We start from the raw sequence: 18,346 nt of genomic DNA, 5'->3' as shown, positions 1-18,346 counted from the left end.
TAGTCACTGCTCCTCATGCCCATGGGTTGTAGTGAATATTCATGGTCTTTAATAGCGGGCACACAGACCGCCGGCCACAGCAGGAGCCACGTTGCGGTACAGTGTGCGGCTATTGAAGAGTGTGAATGGTCACTGCTCCCCACGCACACAGTCGCGGCGCAGGGAGCAGTGACTATTCCGGCACAGCACTTCACTGTGTGAGGGCGCATGGCAATAACGGCATGCGCAGCTCACACAGTGAGTGTAGGCGGCAGAGCGGGACGCGGCGCTGGAGGAGAGAGGAGGTGCGTATAATTGTTTATTTTTTGTGGGCAGCGTGATGGGGATCAGGGGGTGCCAAGCATACCAGGATCATGGGGTGCAAAGCATACCAGGATCAAGGGGTGCCATGCATAACAGGATGAGGGATCAAGGGGTGCCATGCATAACAGGATGAGGGATCAAGGGGTGCCATGCATAACAGGATGAGGGATCAAGGGGTGCCATGCATACCAGGATCAAGGGGTGCCATGCATACCAGGATCAAGGGGTGCCATGCATACCAGGATCAAGGGGTGCCATGCATACCAGGATCAAGGGGTGCCATGCATACCAGGATCAAGGGGTGCCATGCATACCAGGATCAAGGGGTGCCATGCATACCAGGATCAAGGGGTGCCATGCATACCAGGATCAAGGGGTGCCATGCATACCAGGATCAAGGGGTGCCATGCATACCAGGATCAAGGGGTGCCATGCATTCCAGAATGGGGGTCAAGGGGTGCCATGCGTACCAGGATGGGGGATCAAGGGGTGCCATGCGTACCGGGATCAAGGGGTGCCATGCGTACCGGGATCAAGGGGTGCCATGCATACCGGGATCAAGGGGTGCCATGCATACCGGGATCAAGGGGTGCCATGCATACCGGGATCAAGGGGTGCCATGCATACCGGGATCAAGGGGTGCCATGCATACCGGGATCAAGGGGTGCCATGCATACCAGGATCAAGGGGTGCCATGCATACCAGGATCAAGGGGTGCCATGCATACCAGGATCAAGGGGTGCCATGCATACCAGGATCAAGGGGTGCCATGCATACCAGGATCAAGGGGTGCCATGCATACCAGGATCAAGGGGTGCCATGCATACCAGGATCAAGGGGTGCCATGCATACCAGGATCAAGGGGTGCCATGCATACCAGGATCAAGGGGTGCCATGCATACCAGGATCAAGGGGTGCCATGCATACCAGGATCAAGGGGTGCCATGCATACCAGGATCAAGGGGTGCCATGCATACCAGGATCAAGGGGTGCCATGCATACCAGGATCAAGGGGTGCCATGCATACCAGGATCAAGGGGTGCCATGCATACCAGGATCAAGGGGTGCCATGCATACCAGGATCAAGGGGTGCCATGAATACCAGGATCAAGGGGTGCCATGCATACCAGGATCAAGGGCTGCCATGCATACCAGGATCAAGGGGTGCCATGCATACCAGGATCAAGGGCTGCCATGCATACCAGGATCAAGGGCTGCCATGCATACCAGGATCAAGGGCTGCCATGCATACCAGGATCAAGGGCTGCCATGCATACCAGGATCAAGGGCTGCCATGCATACCAGGATCAAGGGCTGCCATGCATACCAGGATCAAGGCTGCCATGCATACCAGGATCAAGGGCTGCCATGCATACCAGGATCAAAGGCTGTCATGCATACCAGGATCAAGGGGTGCAATGCATACCAGGATCAAGGGGTGCCATGCATACCAGGATCAAGGGGTGCCATGCATACCAGGATCAAGGGGTGCCATGCATACCAGGATCAAGGGCTGCCATGCATACCAGGATCAAGGGCTGCCATGCATACCAGGATCAAGGCTGCCATGCATACCAGGATCAAGGGCTGCCATGCATACCAGGATCAAAGGCTGCCATGCATACCAGGATGGGGGTCAAGGGGTGCCATGCATATCAGGATGGCGTTCAAGTGGTGCCATGCATACCAGGATCAAGGAGTGTCATGCATACCAGGATGGGGGATCAAGGGGTGCCATGCATACCAGCATGTGGGATCAAGGGGTGCCATGCATACCAGCATGTGGGATCAAGGGGTGCCATGCATACCAGCATGGGGGATCAAGGGGTGCCATGCATACCAGGATCAAGGGGTGCCATGCATACCAGGATCAAAGGGTGCCATGCATACCAAGATGAGGGACCAAGCGGTGCCATGCATACCAGGAAGAGGGGTGCCATGCATACCAGGATCAAGGGTTGCCATGCATAGCAGGATCAAGGGGTGCAAAGCATACCAGGATCAAGGGGTGCCATGCATACCAGGATCAAGGGGTGCCATTCATACCAGGATCAAGGGGTGCCATTCATACCAGGATCAAGGGGTGCCATGCATACCAGAATCAAGGGGTGCCATGCATACCAGAATCAAGGGGTGCCATGCATACCAGAATCAAGGGGTGCCATGCATACCAGAATCAAGGGGTGCCATGCATACCAGAATCAAGGGGTGCCATGCATACCAGAATCAAGGGGTGCCATGCATACCAGAATCAAGGGGTGCCATGCATACCAGAAACAAGGGGTGCCATGCATACCAGGATCAAGGGGTGCCATGCATACCAGGATCAAGGGGTGCCATGCACACCAGGATCAAGGGGTGCCATGCACACCAGGATCAAGGGCTGCCATGCATACCAGGATCAAGGGCTGCCATGCATACCAGGATCAAGGGCTGCCATGCATACCAGGATCAAGGGCTGCCATGCATACCAGGATCAAAGGCTGCCATGCATACCAGGATGGGGGTCAAGGGGTGCCATGCATATCAGGATGGCGTTCAAGTGGTGCCATGCATACCAGGATCAAGGGGTGCCATGCATACCAGCATGGGGGATCAAGGGGTGCCATGCATACCAGCATGGGGGATCAAGGGGTGCCATGCATACCAGGATCAAAGGGTGCCATGCATACCAGGATGAGGGACCAAGCGGTGCCATGCATACCAGGAAGAGGGGTGCCATGCATACCAGGATCAAGGGTTGCCATGCATACCAGGATCAAGGGGTGCAAAGCATACCAGGATCAAGGGGTGCAAAGCATACCAGGATCAAGGGGTGCCATGCATACCAGGATCAAGGGGTGCCATGCATACCAGGATCAAGGGGTGCCATGCATACCAGGATCAAGGGCTGCCATGCATACCAGGATCAAGGGCTGCCATGCATACCAGGATCAAGGGCTGCCATGCATACCAGGATCAAGGGCTGCCATGCATACCAGGATCAAGGGCTGCCATGCATACCAGGATCAAGGGCTGCCATGCATACCAGGATCAAGGGCTGCCATGCATACCAGGATCAAGGGCTGCCATGCATACCAGGATGGGGGATCAAGGGGTGCCATGCATGCCAGGATGGGGGATCAAGGGGTGCCATGCATGCCAGGATGGGGGATCAAGGGGTGCCATGCATGCCAGGATGGGGGATCAAGGGGTGCAATGTATGCCAGGATGGAGGATTGGGGTGCCATGCATACCAGGTTGGGGATGAGGGCCACGTATACCAGGAAGGAGGGGCCATACATACCAGGATGGAGGATGTTAACAGAATTGGGGGACATTACCCCAATACCAGTGTCAGCAGCAGACCCCCTCCCCCATAACAGTGCATCATGACCACATTTTTTTGCTTACATTATTTTCTCTATTTTCCTACTCTAAAACCTAGGTGCATCTTATGGACCGGTGCGTTTTATAGTCCGAAAAATACGGTAATACATAAGTTTTTCAGCACTGCCACCCACAATTTTAATCTCCTACAGATATGAAAGGAGTTTTCTGGGACTTCAGTATTGATGAGCTATCCTTAGAATACATTACATGGGTTCCAGCTCAATGCTGATATTAACCCATCGGACACTGGCTCTGCCACGACCCGGATAATCGAGTAATAAGAGGAAATCCAGCTCTACAGACAGATTCTTCTTTATTCAAACAAAGTTCATACAGAGAAAATAGGATGGTGTGAAGGCAAAGAGAGGAGCACTGGCATTGTGCAGACATCTACGCGTTTCAGGTGTAAACACACATGATTAAGAGTGTGTTTACACCTGAAACGCGTAGATGTATTCACAATGCCAGCTCCAATCTATTTGCCTTCACACCATCCTATGTTCTCTGCATGAACTTTGTGTGAATAAAGAAGAATCTGTTCGTAGAGTTGGATTTTTATTACTCGATTATCCTTAGAATACGGCAACAAAAGATTTTTTAGCAATTTCATTGTTCTCTAGTGTACATTTGGGATTAACTGCTGTCATATTGGCTGAGTATTCCTATCTGCCCAAGGCTGTTAAAACAACTATAAAATGGAAAAAAAATAATATAAGAAAGTTGAGTAGGATTCTACCTGCATTGAAAATTTGTAGGCCTTGGCCCAGGAATGCCAAGTCTGTTAGTGTGGATTTCCACCCAAAAAGGTTACCTTTGCACTTGCAGATGGGCGCACACAATTTGATTAAAATGTGTGCCAAGAACCTCAAATTTTATTTATTAAGTCTATAATAGTTATAATTTCTCTTGCTCATATAGCAGGAATATATTCCGCAGCTCTATATAGACATTGTAATTAATCACAGTCCCCAGAGGGGCTCACAATCTAAGTTCCCTATCAGTAGCTCTTTGGAGTGTGGGAGAAAATGGGAGTACAAAGCGCAATGCAAATTTAGTCCTTGGTTGAACCCTAATACTGTCAGGTAATAATCCAGTTTTGCCAGCACCACCAATGCTCTCTATTTGTATGCTATCCTTACAAGAGGCCATCAATATCAGATTCATTGTAATCCACCACTGATCAGCTGATTGAAGGCACCATGGTGTAAGTCAAGCTGTAAGTCTTCCTCATTGTTCATCAGGCACAGTGCTGTACATTTTGCAATGGCTTTGCTCAATATTACAGCTTAGTCCTATTCACTAGAGTATTCATTTAAATCATCTCTTATAATAAACATATATGCAGATTATTACTATTGTAATAATAAAAGTACATACCACTAAAATGTAGCTGTGAGCAGGTGCACAAAGAGTGAATGATATTGATTACAAGTCCATGGGTGGAAGCTCGAAGAGAAAGAGGACCTGTTGCAACCAATAACGTGACAACATGAAAGAGGTAGGGAAGATGGGCAGCCACATCCAAGGAGTTGTTAAAAGACAGCATAAGCATGTATCGGGCAAGTATGGCAATATCATCCCACATGAGATGCTGCTCCAGCGTAGGGGTAGGAGAAAGGCAGGTCTTGTCTATTATTTTACACATCCTTCCAATGACCTGGAAATGAAAAATGATTGTTATTTTATTAACAAATATACTATTATACCTGTTCTAGAGACTAAAGGTGTACACAAACCTTGCTTGAAACTAGTTTGACATTGCCAGATGCTAAAGCAACTGCTGTATCTGCCATGACTTCAGCTTTAATGGATCCCAGTCCTCCTGTTGCACTGGTTTTAATGAAGCTGTCAAGAACGACATCAAGAAGATCTGTGATCTAGTTTTAAAAAAAAAATAATAATTATACTTCTAACATGTTAAAAAATTGAAATTCAATGCTAAACTATTAAGATATTAACTGCCACCAATGCTTCTCTACATGCTAATGATGTACGTGCAAAAAATAAATAAGCAGAAAAAGATCTAATCCAGTTCTTAACATATTCAGTATCTTAGCTGAAATTAATATTAATGCTCAAATAGTCTAAATGTATTTGGAGCAATCTTACCATCACTAACTGAACTTCATATTGAGAAACAGATGTCCATAACCAATGCCTTATCACAAAGACACAGACCAACATCTAAACCACATGCAACCATTACAAAACAACTTATTTAAAGCTTCGTTCACATTGGTATATTACTTTTTCTTTCGAGGTTCCATAGCTTGTAGCACTATTCTTGCGGTCAAAAAGATCAAAAACCTGACAGATCCCCATAAGGTAAGATCAGTTAAAAAAACAACTTGTCCTAACTGATTTGTCAATAGGTCAATTTTAAGCCAAAGCCATGATGCTAAGTTAAACAGCTTAAAATAAAAAAAAGTGGCAAAAAAATAAAGCCATTTAAACTCTCTATCTGCACATTAATTTGAGAAGTAAAATGTTAAATTGTATCCTTTGGAGAGGAGCTACAAAAAAAATTGACAACAGGATATGCCAAAAATGAATGAAAGATGTGGCAGCCATCTCTGGATAACAGGGGTCTCCAGACCAACCCAGTGAGATGGTCACCACATCTAGCCAAGAATGGAGTGTTGGCTACACGAGTTCCCCTCTCAGTTTGCTTCTTTGGGAGTTACTGGAACACTCATATATACCATAATTTGGAATACCTCTTCAATGTAGGTGACTAGTGATTAGTACATGCTGTTTGCTTACCTGTCCCAGACTGCCCCAAATTTTTGCTTGTATGGAAGGATACATTTGTTTCTCATTTATTGTCATGGTAATTAACTTGTCCAAGATTGCACTGACACGTTGTCGCTTGGCATCATCAGTGAGTTTACAGAAGCGGACAAGATTTAGTAACCAAGGGGTCATGTACTCCAGACACAAATGTTTCAGTTCAATACCTGGAATACACAGAAGTTTGTAACTAGCGTTATCTCATCGAAAAAAAAAAATCAGGAGATAAAACAAGATAATACTCCTGCTACTTTATAAAGTTGGATCAAATAAAACAAAAGAAAAAAGTTATGCTTCAGTGAATTAGTGGGCTCAATTCACTATAGAATTACATCTAACTGTGTGCTGCTAAATGGACAAACCAGTAACAAACAAAAAACCTAAAAGTGAATATAAAGTAAAAAAAAATATATATATGGGGGCACAGACCAAAGCAAGGGATAACAATGCATGTGAAGTAATTATATAAGGTCATACATAGTAAAAATATCATAAAAATGTAAGCATGCCATACATAGATGAATAGTAGGGACCAATGATAATAATAAATCCTTGCTTGGGTGGCACCCACACTGACGTGCATTTCGGCAATCTGCCTTTGTCTGACAAAAATAAAGGCAGATTGCCAAAACACGCATCAGGGTTGGCGCCACCCAAGCAGGTAAGACCACACCAGCACTATGTATCTAATATTACTTAGTTTTGATCTACTTTATTGTTTTTGCATGTCATCCGCCACGTGTTACCATAAAAGGACTTATATCTAACTATATGACACACAGTTACCTTACAGCACATGATCGATCTATATACAAGTGTTATAATCAGTGGTCCCTACTATTCATTTATGTATGGCGTGCTTACATTTTTCTGGTATTTGTTATCATGCATAACCTTATACCATTACTTCATATGCATTGTCCTCCCTTGCCTGGGTGTGTGCACACCATTTTCTTATTTTTATTAAATCTCAAGAATGGTAAAAAGTATTATATTATATATTTTTTACCCATTCTCCATTGTATTTATGATTTTTCTTCCACTTTAATAGCTTTTATGCATAAAGTTGGAGACTAAAGCTCATAAAAGACATAACACTATTTATTTATGGTGGTCTAATCTTTGGAAACCCAACCGATCCAAAGAACTAATAGACTGCAGTTCTAGAGTGATGCATCTCCTTCAACATATTTCCCTGTGCAGTAGTGAACCAGGTGTTTACCTATAGAAAATATATACGGGTATGGGGGCATTCTATAATTTTATTTTAAATTTTCTATCTCAAGTTTTGTGTATGTCAAGTGTGAAAAATTGTCTTGTCAGCAGAAGTGGTAAGAGAGTAGGACATTTTTTTTATCCAACGCATCTGAAATTAAAACTAAAGCAACTTTACAACATGTCATGATTCCAAGTTACCATACAGAACAGTAAATGGTACAACAACTAACACTGAACTGGCACTCACTAGATTTACTGAAGCCAGAAATGCACTCTTCCAAAAATTCTAGGGTGAGATGTGGTTCATTAGCTGCCAATGTCTTGCTAATGGAGACAATGAAAAGTGTATTGTTGGCTGGGATGCAAAGACCCGAAGTCTCCAGTAACTGCCCTTCAATCTTTAAGTTAAAGGTACATGTTAAGGCACACAGAAGGTTATAGGCAGCAGACCTGTAAAGAAAAAAAAAACAGGAGTAACATAAGTCAACCAATCCGTCAACATACCTAAGCAAAAAAGAAAAAAATTCATATCCAATTCTAGACATTCTTAAATTCCTATCTGAAAAAGCTTTAAAAGAATCTATCAAGTTTTTTTTTTTTTGCAGATCACGTTTTTGTGCAAGTCTGAAAATAATGTTGAATGCCTCCAAGATGGAGGCCAAAGAGTGACTTTGTTGGTTTAACTGATGAAGTGAATGACGTTGTCGGGGGTTCACTTCGGAATCTTTTTTTTTGAAGATTCACACAGAAACCCCCGATGAAGTGCTCAGAGGAGAGCGTTGCATGTGTATAAACTGAGGCGAATTGGGCTTGTTGCTGTAGTTTTGATAAATTTACTGTTTTATCTACTGCAGTTCTTGATCTCATCATCCTCTCAATGAGAACCTCTTGATATGTAGTTCTTGATTTTCATGAGCTCTAGCTAGTCCTGCACCTCAACATTGATGACAGCTTTCAGCCTGTGCATAGTCTAAGAAGAAAGCAGTCATTCAATGACGTGGGTAGGATTAGACAAAGTTGTACATTAAAACGACTAGGAGAGCTGCAGCAGATAATGTGACCCAGTGCTAGAATCTGGGTCTCTGTCCCTATTTTAGGTTAATCTCGGATTGGGAAGTAAAAACCTTATGACAGATTCCCTTTAAAGGGAACCTATCAGGAGATTCAGATGAACCACGGGCAGCATGAAGTCCAGGCAGGTTCCTTTATTACCAAAAAGCCAAGTTATACTCAATCTTCTAAAGAGTTCTCAACTTCCTTTTAATAATGTCTCTGTAATATAGTTAGGTCTCTGCAATCAAACCATGTAACCGTAGAAGTATAAGGCACTGCCCTGTACAAAATTGTGACAAAAAAATTTAGACTTAAAATTCCAGGTTTTTGTCATTAAAAAAAAAAAAGGACACCAAGAAGAATCATTTCAGAACTTTTTCCACCTTTCATGTCACCTATAACCTGTATAAAACCATTGAGAAACAAACTAAACTCTCTGCAGGTAGAAAAAAAGAAAAGTAAATGACTAAAATAATGTGATTGCATAAATGTGCACAGCCTTAAAAAAATACTTTGTTGAAGTACCCTAAAATTTATGATAAACTCCTACCCAAAAAGACTGAATGCTATCAGTATGTCACATTCAGAAATGGCAATCTTTGCCTTCTCTTCCTTGCAGTAGCACGCCAAATCTTTCAGATTGAGAGGGCATCTCCTGCGTATAGCCCTCTTCAGGTCAATTCACAGATTTTCAATTGGATTCAGGTCTGGCCTGACTGGGCCATACCAAAACTTAGAACTTTTATTGATTTGTAGGTATAGTCTGGGTCATTGTACTAAAAGGTAAAATTCCTCTTCCATCTTTTTCGCATAAGCCATAGGGTTTTGCTGCAAAATTGACTAATTTTGAACTTCTCATTATTCTCTCCACCTTGACTTAAGGCTAAGTTGTCAAAAAACAGCCACAAAGCATAATGCTGCCTCCAACATGCTTCACTGTGGGTATGGTATTGTTTTGGTGATGTGCAGTGTCGGCTTTGAGCAAAACATACCTTTTGAATTATGGCCAAAAATTTCAACCTTAGTCTCATCAGACTAGAACTCATTTTACCACATGCTTTTGGCAAAACAAAGCCGGGCTTAGATGTTTTTCTTTAAGAAAAGTATTCCACCTTGACAACCTACCCCACAGTCCAGACATATGAAGAATATTGGAGATTGTTGTCACATGCATTACACAACCAGTACTTTACAGAAATTGCTGCAGCTCCTTTAACGATGCTATAGGCCTCTTGGCAGCCTCTCGGACCAATTTTCTTCTTGTTTTTTAATCAGTTTTTCAGGAACGTTCAGTTCTAGGTAATGTCGAGGTTGTGCCAAATTTGAGCGACTTTTCTTGATGACAATCTTCACAGTCTCCTTTGTACATCGAATGCTTTCGAAAAAAAATTGTACCCTTCTCCTGACTGTTAACTTTGAAGAATGAGATCCCTTTGCTGTGTTGTAAGCGGTTTATGGATCATGTTTTTGCTGTAAAATGTAACTAAGATAATGTCATGAAAATCATACTGAAACAGCTAAACTTTATATGCAGTTCAGCAGAAGCACTGTAAAATGATGGCAGCTGTGTTATAATGACTACTTTTTAATGTGTTTTGTGTGTTTTTGTGATTGGCTGATTTTGATCCACATTTCCAATTATAATAGGGTGCTAGGATTTATGCAACCACATTATTAAAGTTTTATTAGCTCCTTAAGAGGACGTCAGTTTATTTCTCAACAGATCTGAACAGATTATGGGTGACATTACATGTTGAAAAACTTGTGAAATAATTTTTTTCATTAGTATGATTTTTTTCACATGACAAAGACCTGGCATGTGTACACACACACACTAAACATACATATTGTATTTAATCACATAACATACAATACTGAGAACATAGGCTTAGGAACAAATATTAAAAGAGCAATTCTATAATTCATTCTGTAATACTAAATTTAGTATGGTCCCCGCACTCCACCATGAACTCTTGAAAGAGGTTAATCAAAAAAGTCTTGCCGTTGGTAGCCACTATAACGGGTTGATTTCTGCCACTAAGAGATAATGCAAAAAGCATTGCGGGTCAACAATTGAATTCAACAAAGAGTTGTCCCCTTTCAGAAAAGTGTTTTCTTATAGGTTCCTTTAATAGTGTATTTATATTTAAAATGAAAAAAAAATTGTTCTTTACTTACCCTGCCCATATCCAGTGCGGAATCTCACGTCGATAACACTACAGACAACTGAGCTCAGCGGCTTTGGCACTCAGAGCTGGATCTGGCCAGGGCAAGTGAAGCACAATTTGTGAGGGAACATACAGGAAAAACTTTTCTGGAAGAGGACAACCCGTTTAATTTCATTCTTGGTTCTACAGTTTTGCAGTGCTCAGAGGTAAAGTATCATAGCTTCAAAAGAGATCCACACTAATGACCAATGACCTATCTCCAAATGTTTTTGTGTACCTCCATCCTACTGATCTCTCCATGGGGAATGGGGAAGCCTAACTGGATGCTGGGTGATACAGTTGCCAAGGCAATGTACAATGTCCGGGGGGGGTATCATACACAGATCCTAGTCTACAGGATGCACAATACTTGCCAGCCTGAATGCAGTTTCGTATCTCTACACCTGGTGTAAGATCAGCTAAGATCTTCAGTGTAGACACACTTTAAAACGTCTAACTGCGCAAGCGCTGCATTTGATTATGGAAGCAATACCCAAATTGTCGTATTATTTTTTACTATGTGTTAATATGCTTTAGTATGATAAATAAAGGAATTTCTACCGTAGACTTGGATCCGAACTCCCCAGGTTAAGCAATGCAATGTTGAGTAGTGTTCCCGGGACATCCTTCGGACGAATTTTAGTGTGTTGGGGAATAGAATCTGGTTGAGACAGTTCCCATCTAGTCCGTATATGAATGATAGACTGGACAATGGCTTCACACTCCTGATGCATGAATGTGAGAGGTGTTCCTTGGTTGGCAATGGTTAACGTGAATTGATTTTCATCCACTAAACAGATTTCTTCAATTTCAGACGCATAGTAGATATCATTCAGAAACACAGACTGTCCCAAAACGCGCGTCCTCTCAGCTGAAGTGACCTGGACAGCTGTAGAACCAACCTGCAAGAACAACACAATTTTATTATCAGTGAATCCAAGTTTGACACCATAAAAGAAATACTAATTAAAAATGTGTATTATGGCCTAAAGTAGCATGAAGGAGAATGTACAGAGGAACAATGTCCATGGGCAGTTACAATGGCAAGCCCACCAGGTTACACATTGTAAATGCCGCTGTCACAGATTGACAGCAGTATTTAATTGGTTATCAGCAACAAGCAGGGCTTCGCTCCATGTGCGGCTTTTAGAGGCAAATGATGGCTGAATAACACAGCCATCACCTGCTGGCAAAGATGCAGGCTCAAGTTTTGAGCCCGCATCAAAATCAGGAAGCAGACATTGCACAAACCAGTACGTCCAATATCCGTCAAAATTTAAATGTATTTGTTTTGTGAAGGTTTTATATGGTTAACATTTAGGAAGCACAACCAACAGGTGTCTTTCCTCATTAACTGAATTCTAAATATAGATATTGATATATTACTTTACCCAATTCCTATAGGATCATCATGAATGATTGACATCTGGAAAGCTCTGGCCTAAACAGTTATACTTAATTATATAAAGAACCACTTACTTTTATGGACACTTTAGTGTCTTTGTGGGCCAGTTTAAGTGCATTGTGGAAAAGCTTCAAGTCTTCTTCCAAAGCAAGCGTGGCAGCAGGGAGTTTCTGCTGATCGTGCTCTATGTGCTCGGCCAACTTTCCCGATGGATCAATGAAAATCAGCCTCTTGCTTCCTTTCAGTCCAGTTAACAGCCTCTCGTGGTATTTTGTGTATTCCCTCACCCAGGAGTTACAGTTGTAGATATAAACGGCTGTCACATTTTCATAAGCAAAGCCAGGAAAAACCACAAACCATTTTGAAAGGAAGTCTGTCTTGAAACGATTGCTGGGCCCAGCGTGTGTGAGATCCACCACTATCTCATATGGCTTGGCATAGTATGGCTTTAAAGTCAGAAGGACGTGGTAGATCAGTAAATCCCCATTGATTTGACCAGTCTTAAACCTGCGAGAAGCAGAATGCAAAGTTATTACGAAATGTGCACTAACTTTATCAATCGCAAAGCGTTAATGGACAGTCATAAGTGATAGTAAAAGAACAGGATTAAATGTCAAAAAAGCCAATGAACAGACATATGGCAACAGCCCTATAACAAACCACACACAAAAAAATTAGTCTTGACTAACTGCTTTTATTTCAGAAATTAACATATGGCCAAGAGTTAATTTTAAGAGAAATTATATACTCAACGTGAAGGCATGTGCACACATCATCTTTTTCAGGCGGATTCTGCAAAACTGCAGCAAAAAATTAACAGTACACCGCAAAATAAAAACAACATTGCTGTGCACATGTTCAGTCTTTTGTAACTTCTAAGAAACGTTTCAGAAACCAGGGCGTGGTTAAGAGAAGTAGCACGTTTGTTCTTATATACTATAGAGGAAAGTACAGATTACAGCAGCTTTGCCGCCAGCATGCTTTAAAAATGACAGCCCAGCCGCTTCAAGAAAAAGACCGTCTGCATTCTTCTGAAGCAGCTTTGCCTAGAAAAAAAATAAAAGAAGACACCGTGTGCACATACAGGACTTCCTTTGTATTAATTAGGACATTTCCTGCAGAAGTTGAGTAAGTGTCATCACAATACTATTTTTTATTTTTTTTTTTAAGATTTTCATGAAGATGTCCCAGGAAAACCATGTCTGCAGAGCTATGGTGCATTTATATGTGGCTTCAGCAGAATAGTGCTAAAGGAAGCAGTTTAGGGGGACTGTGTTCATGTTAGGAAAAATACCTACATCTGAATGAGGTCTTAGGGAACGTCTCATCTAAAACCTCTAATCTAGATGTATAAATCAAAAATAGACAAAGAATAACAGCTCAGAGCACAATCGCACAAACAATGGTAAAATGCACACGTTTTCACATCTATCAAAGTGGGTTTATATACAACCACAATATACCATATTTGTATACCAGCATTAACCCCTTTCCGACGTGGTCAGTAATAGTACGCACCATGTCGGAAAGGCCGGTTCAGCGGGGGCTCCGGCGCTGAGCCCGCACTGAACCGAGCACATGTCAGCTGATTATTACAGTTATCCCCAGTGTTGTCATGTACTGATCACTATGAGCGCCACCTAGTGGTCGGCGCTCATAGCACAGGAGCATTTCTGCTACATAGAGGTGATCTGCTCATCACCTCTATGTAGCAGAGGCGATCGGACAGTTGCTGCTTCTAGTCTCCTATGGAGACTATAGAAGCAAGCAAGAAGTGTAAAGAAAATGTTTTAAAAAATATTAAAAAAATTCAAAAAATATAAAAGTTTAAATCACCCCCCTTTCGCCCCATTCAAAATAAAATAAAAAATAAACCCCACATAAACATATTTGGTATCGCCAAGTTCAGAATCACAAGATCTATCAATATATAAAAAGAATGAATCCGATCGGTAAACGGCGCAACAAGAAAAAAAATTCCAAATGCCAGAATTACGTTTTTTACTCAACGCAACATTGCAATAAAATGCAATAAAGGGCGAGCAAAACATCGGCTCTACCCCAAAATGGTATCAGTAAAAACATCAGCCCAGAGCGCAAAAAATAAGCCCTCACCCAGCCCCAGATCCCGAAAAATGGTGCCATTTTTTTTTTAGCAAACTTTGGATTTTTTTTTCATTACCTAAATTAAAAAGAACCTATACATGTTTGGTGTCGACGAACTCATAATGACCTGGAGAATGATAATGGCAGGTCACTTTTGGCATTCAGTGAACGTGGAAAGAAAGAAAAAAAAAAAAACAACTGTGGAATTGCATTATTTTTTGCAATTTCACCACACTTGGAATTTTTTTCCCATTTTCCAGTACACGATATGGTAAAAGTAGTAATGGCGTTTAAAAGTACAACTCGTCCCGAAAAAAATGAGCCCTCACACGGCCATATTGACAGAAAAATAAAAAGGCTATGGCTCTGGGAACAAGGGGAGCAAAAAACGAAAACTCAAAAACGGAAAATGCTCAGGTCATGAAGGGGTTAACAGAGTGTGTGTGTGTGTGTGTGTGTGTGTGTGTGTGTGTGTGTGTGTGTGTGTATATATAGATAGATAGTGGTCCAAAAGTAGGTGGCCAGAAAATAAATAACATTTATTTTGATTTGTATATAAAATTATATTTACTAACACAAGCTTAACATTGACAATTCAATTTTATTCTGAACAATAATACAAAAGCCCTTTAATTTTATCAATGCAGGTGCTCAAACTGTTTTCCAGTACAATTTGCACAGCTTTGAAGTCGCCTCTTACGCTTCGACAAACTTTTTTGCACAAGTCTCTTTGGGTATTAATTTCTTTATGCATCTCTTATGTAATTTTTCAAATCACTGACACTTTTTGGTTTTCGACTATAAACTTTGTCCTTGAGTACTCCCCAAAAGAAAAAATCCATTGGGGTCAAGTCTGGTGAACGTGCTGGCCAATCAAGTGGGCCTCTTTGGCCAATCCATTTATTAGGAAATGTATCATCAAGATACTCGCGGACTACTCTTGAATAATGTGGAGGGGCCCCATCTTGTTGGAAATAAAGGTCATTTGAATTAGGCTGTTGCTATAACTGGGGAACAACTTGATTCATTAGAATTTGTAGATACTTATCTCCTGTGACTGTTCCATAACCTTATTATACTTTCTGTCCACCTACTTTTGGACCACCCTGTGTATGTGTATATATACACACATATATACACATACGTAACCCCTACACGCACATGTATCCGATGATTTACATATATACACACATACATGTATATTATCGGATATGTGTGCATGTAGGGGTTGCATGTATATATACACACACGAAATTTAACACGGTGAATAACAGTAGTATTATATCCTGGTGTCATGGATAGAGCACAGTAACAAGATCCTACTTGTCAGCCATTTCCTTCACCTGTAGATATTGACTCAGCACTGACACACAAACAACTAATAATCTCATCATCTCTGCTAGATGTAAAAGGACAAAATCCATATTAGAACCTTACACCATAAACGTTATCTTGTGGATGACAACACCCTCAGACTATTTACTCAAGGCAAGGAGGTTTTTTTATTTTATAAGCTAGCGTAATAGCGAGCATGAGCAAAAACAAAACAGGAAGCCTGTCATCTGTGGTTTTACACTAAGGAAACAGACAGCAGTAAGGCAATCTTCGGAGCATTACGAGTTTTGAAGTGTAAAGAAGACATTGTATCCTATACAACCCGGATTCATCAGACACAGGGCCAAAAAGACCACTGAGGTGAGCAAAAACTGACCGACTATCATTCTATGTACTTATTAATGCTGTCAATAACTAAATGGAGTATCAATAATTATTAAAATATGTAAAACATTTTATACAGAATGACAGTATAATGGACAAAATTAAATATATTGAATACAATTTTTGATGGATTATCAAAATTTAATTTAGTAAATTCTATTATTTTATGAAGGCATACATTTGTAGCACCAGCCACAAAAATGTAGAAGTATTTCTAGGGAACTTTATCATTACTTGAGCAAAAAAAAAAAAATTATATTCAGAAAAAGCGAAGGAAAATCAGTAGGAACTATATGTGCCCCCCAAAAAAAGGTTATCATTTATTTTATCAATGAATCCACATGATAAGCTTTAACTAATAAGAAAGGTTTTCATATTTAACCTATTCATAGATGAGGGCAATTTAGACCTTTTTTTTTGCTAAACGCCATGTCTGAAGGTTCATTTTTTTTTTTTTTAAATACAGATAATATTGTAAACTTATATGTAAGGAAAAAATATTTATTTTCCAAAAAGTGTCTTTTACTAAAACTTTTGGTTCAAGCTTTGATGACAATGTTAGAAGAGGCTCAAAACTGTAAGAATACAAAGTTCGCACTTTCTATAAAGTCCTATTCATAAATAAGGGGCATTTCCTATCAGCACAGGGGATATTAAAGACAATTCTCTATAGAAGTCTGGAAATTCCCCTTACCAGCAGACATTACAGCACATGACCAGAAAAGCTCACGTTATTAACACATATACAGACAGACGGATACGTACTGCCTGTGGACGTGATTGGCAGGCCAGCGGAGTGCATGGTTGGATCCTCTGTACACTCTCCCAGACAGGCAGCAGTCACTGGTGGTACATGTATAGGATTTATAAATGATGCAGGAGTGTTACATTACAACTTTTTTTTTTTTTAAATAATTGAAGTTCCCAAAGTGCCAGCTAGGCTTAGAAGACTTTAAAATTAATTGTCAAGTGGTAAGAAATGTCTGAGCTTTTTGCTTGCATCCAAGTAGATATCAAATTGCTGATCATTTGCATTGTTTGGCATCCCAGAACAAATTAAATGTACCACTTTAAATAATAACCCTAAAATTGTTATGTCTAAAGGGGTTTTCTACTATCAGATACGGGATAGCTTCCTTAACACTGGAGGACTGACCGCTGGGACCCCCACTAATCCCGAGAACCGAGGGACTCTATTTGTGGAGCCGTGGTCGATCATGCACGCTGCCGCGCCATTCAATCTTCATGAGATTATTGGAAATAGCAGAGCGTTATGCTCGGCTGTTCTTTGGCACTCCCATTAAAATGAACAGAGGCTCAGTGGATAGCACTGTTGCTTTGCAGCGCTGGGGTCCTGGGTTCAAATCCCACCAAGGACAACATATGCAAGGAGTTTGTATGTTCTCCCCGTGTTTGCAGTGTGGGAGGAAACCCAAGCAAAGACATTGGTGGGGAATTTAGCTTATGAGCCCAAATGGGGACAGTGATGATATCTGTAAACTGCTGTGGAAAATTATTGTAAACTAAAAAAAAATAAGTGAACAAATGGAAGTGCAGTGCACAGTGATCAACTACAGCTCCATTCACACTCCATTCTTCAGGGCCCCAGTTCTCGGGATTGGAGGTGTTTCCAGCAGTTGGACCCCCAGCTACTGGGAATTTGGAGTAGGGCATAATTTCCAAATTTGAGAATAACCCTTAAAGAACACACTGTATATAATTTATACCATAGTTGCTTTAACATCTTCGTGAATTTGTAGATTAACAGACCACTCACTGGCGATTATGTTTCCTTTACTTTGCAGATAACAGGAGAGTCAAGAGAGCGACATGAGGAAGATGCAGCCTGCACTGCATCTTGTGATATGGTTTCTTTCCGTCAGTTGTAAAGCACAAGTAAGATTTCCAAATTTCAACATTGTCACTGATAAACCAGTAGTAACCGAAATAAGCAGCACGTCAGATGCTCCAGAAGATTTCCTGTTATTTCATGAAGACAATTCTACAAACTCTTCATATAAAATTGCTTCAGAACTTAACGGTCACAATGTAACTACAAGTAAGCCCAATCTGTCAACAGTAACCTATAATATCACCCAACAAACCAAAAGGAAGGAAACAAAGGGGATCAAAAGTAACCAAACTGTCAAATCCCATTCTCCAAGCATCACGG

General features: G+C 41.4%; 1 protein-coding gene across 3 annotated transcripts in view; it reads right to left on the bottom strand.

Annotated features, from left to right (window-relative positions):
* Positions 1-18,346, bottom strand: part of NF1 (neurofibromin 1) — a 224,132-nt gene that overhangs the window by 41,732 nt on the left and 164,054 nt on the right. For all 3 annotated transcript variants that reach the window (XM_073664574.1, XM_073664575.1, XM_073664576.1), the window contains exons 36-41: positions 12,423-12,855; positions 11,505-11,845; positions 7,931-8,133; positions 6,439-6,632; positions 5,412-5,552; positions 5,053-5,332 (exon numbers count right to left, since the gene is read on the bottom strand). In XM_073664574.1, coding sequence (XP_073520675.1) covers positions 5,053-5,332; positions 5,412-5,552; positions 6,439-6,632; positions 7,931-8,133; positions 11,505-11,845; positions 12,423-12,855 — 1,592 coding nt within the window. The remainder of the gene's footprint in view (positions 1-5,052; positions 5,333-5,411; positions 5,553-6,438; positions 6,633-7,930; positions 8,134-11,504; positions 11,846-12,422; positions 12,856-18,346) is intronic.

This window comes from Phyllobates terribilis, unplaced genomic scaffold (assembly GCF_046119375.1).
Source record: "Phyllobates terribilis strain yellow unplaced genomic scaffold, ASM4611937v1 Scaffold_2__4_contigs__length_985480577, whole genome shotgun sequence".
Lineage (NCBI taxonomy): Eukaryota > Metazoa > Chordata > Amphibia > Anura > Dendrobatidae > Phyllobates > Phyllobates terribilis.
This window is presented reverse-complemented; position numbering and strand designations above follow the sequence as displayed.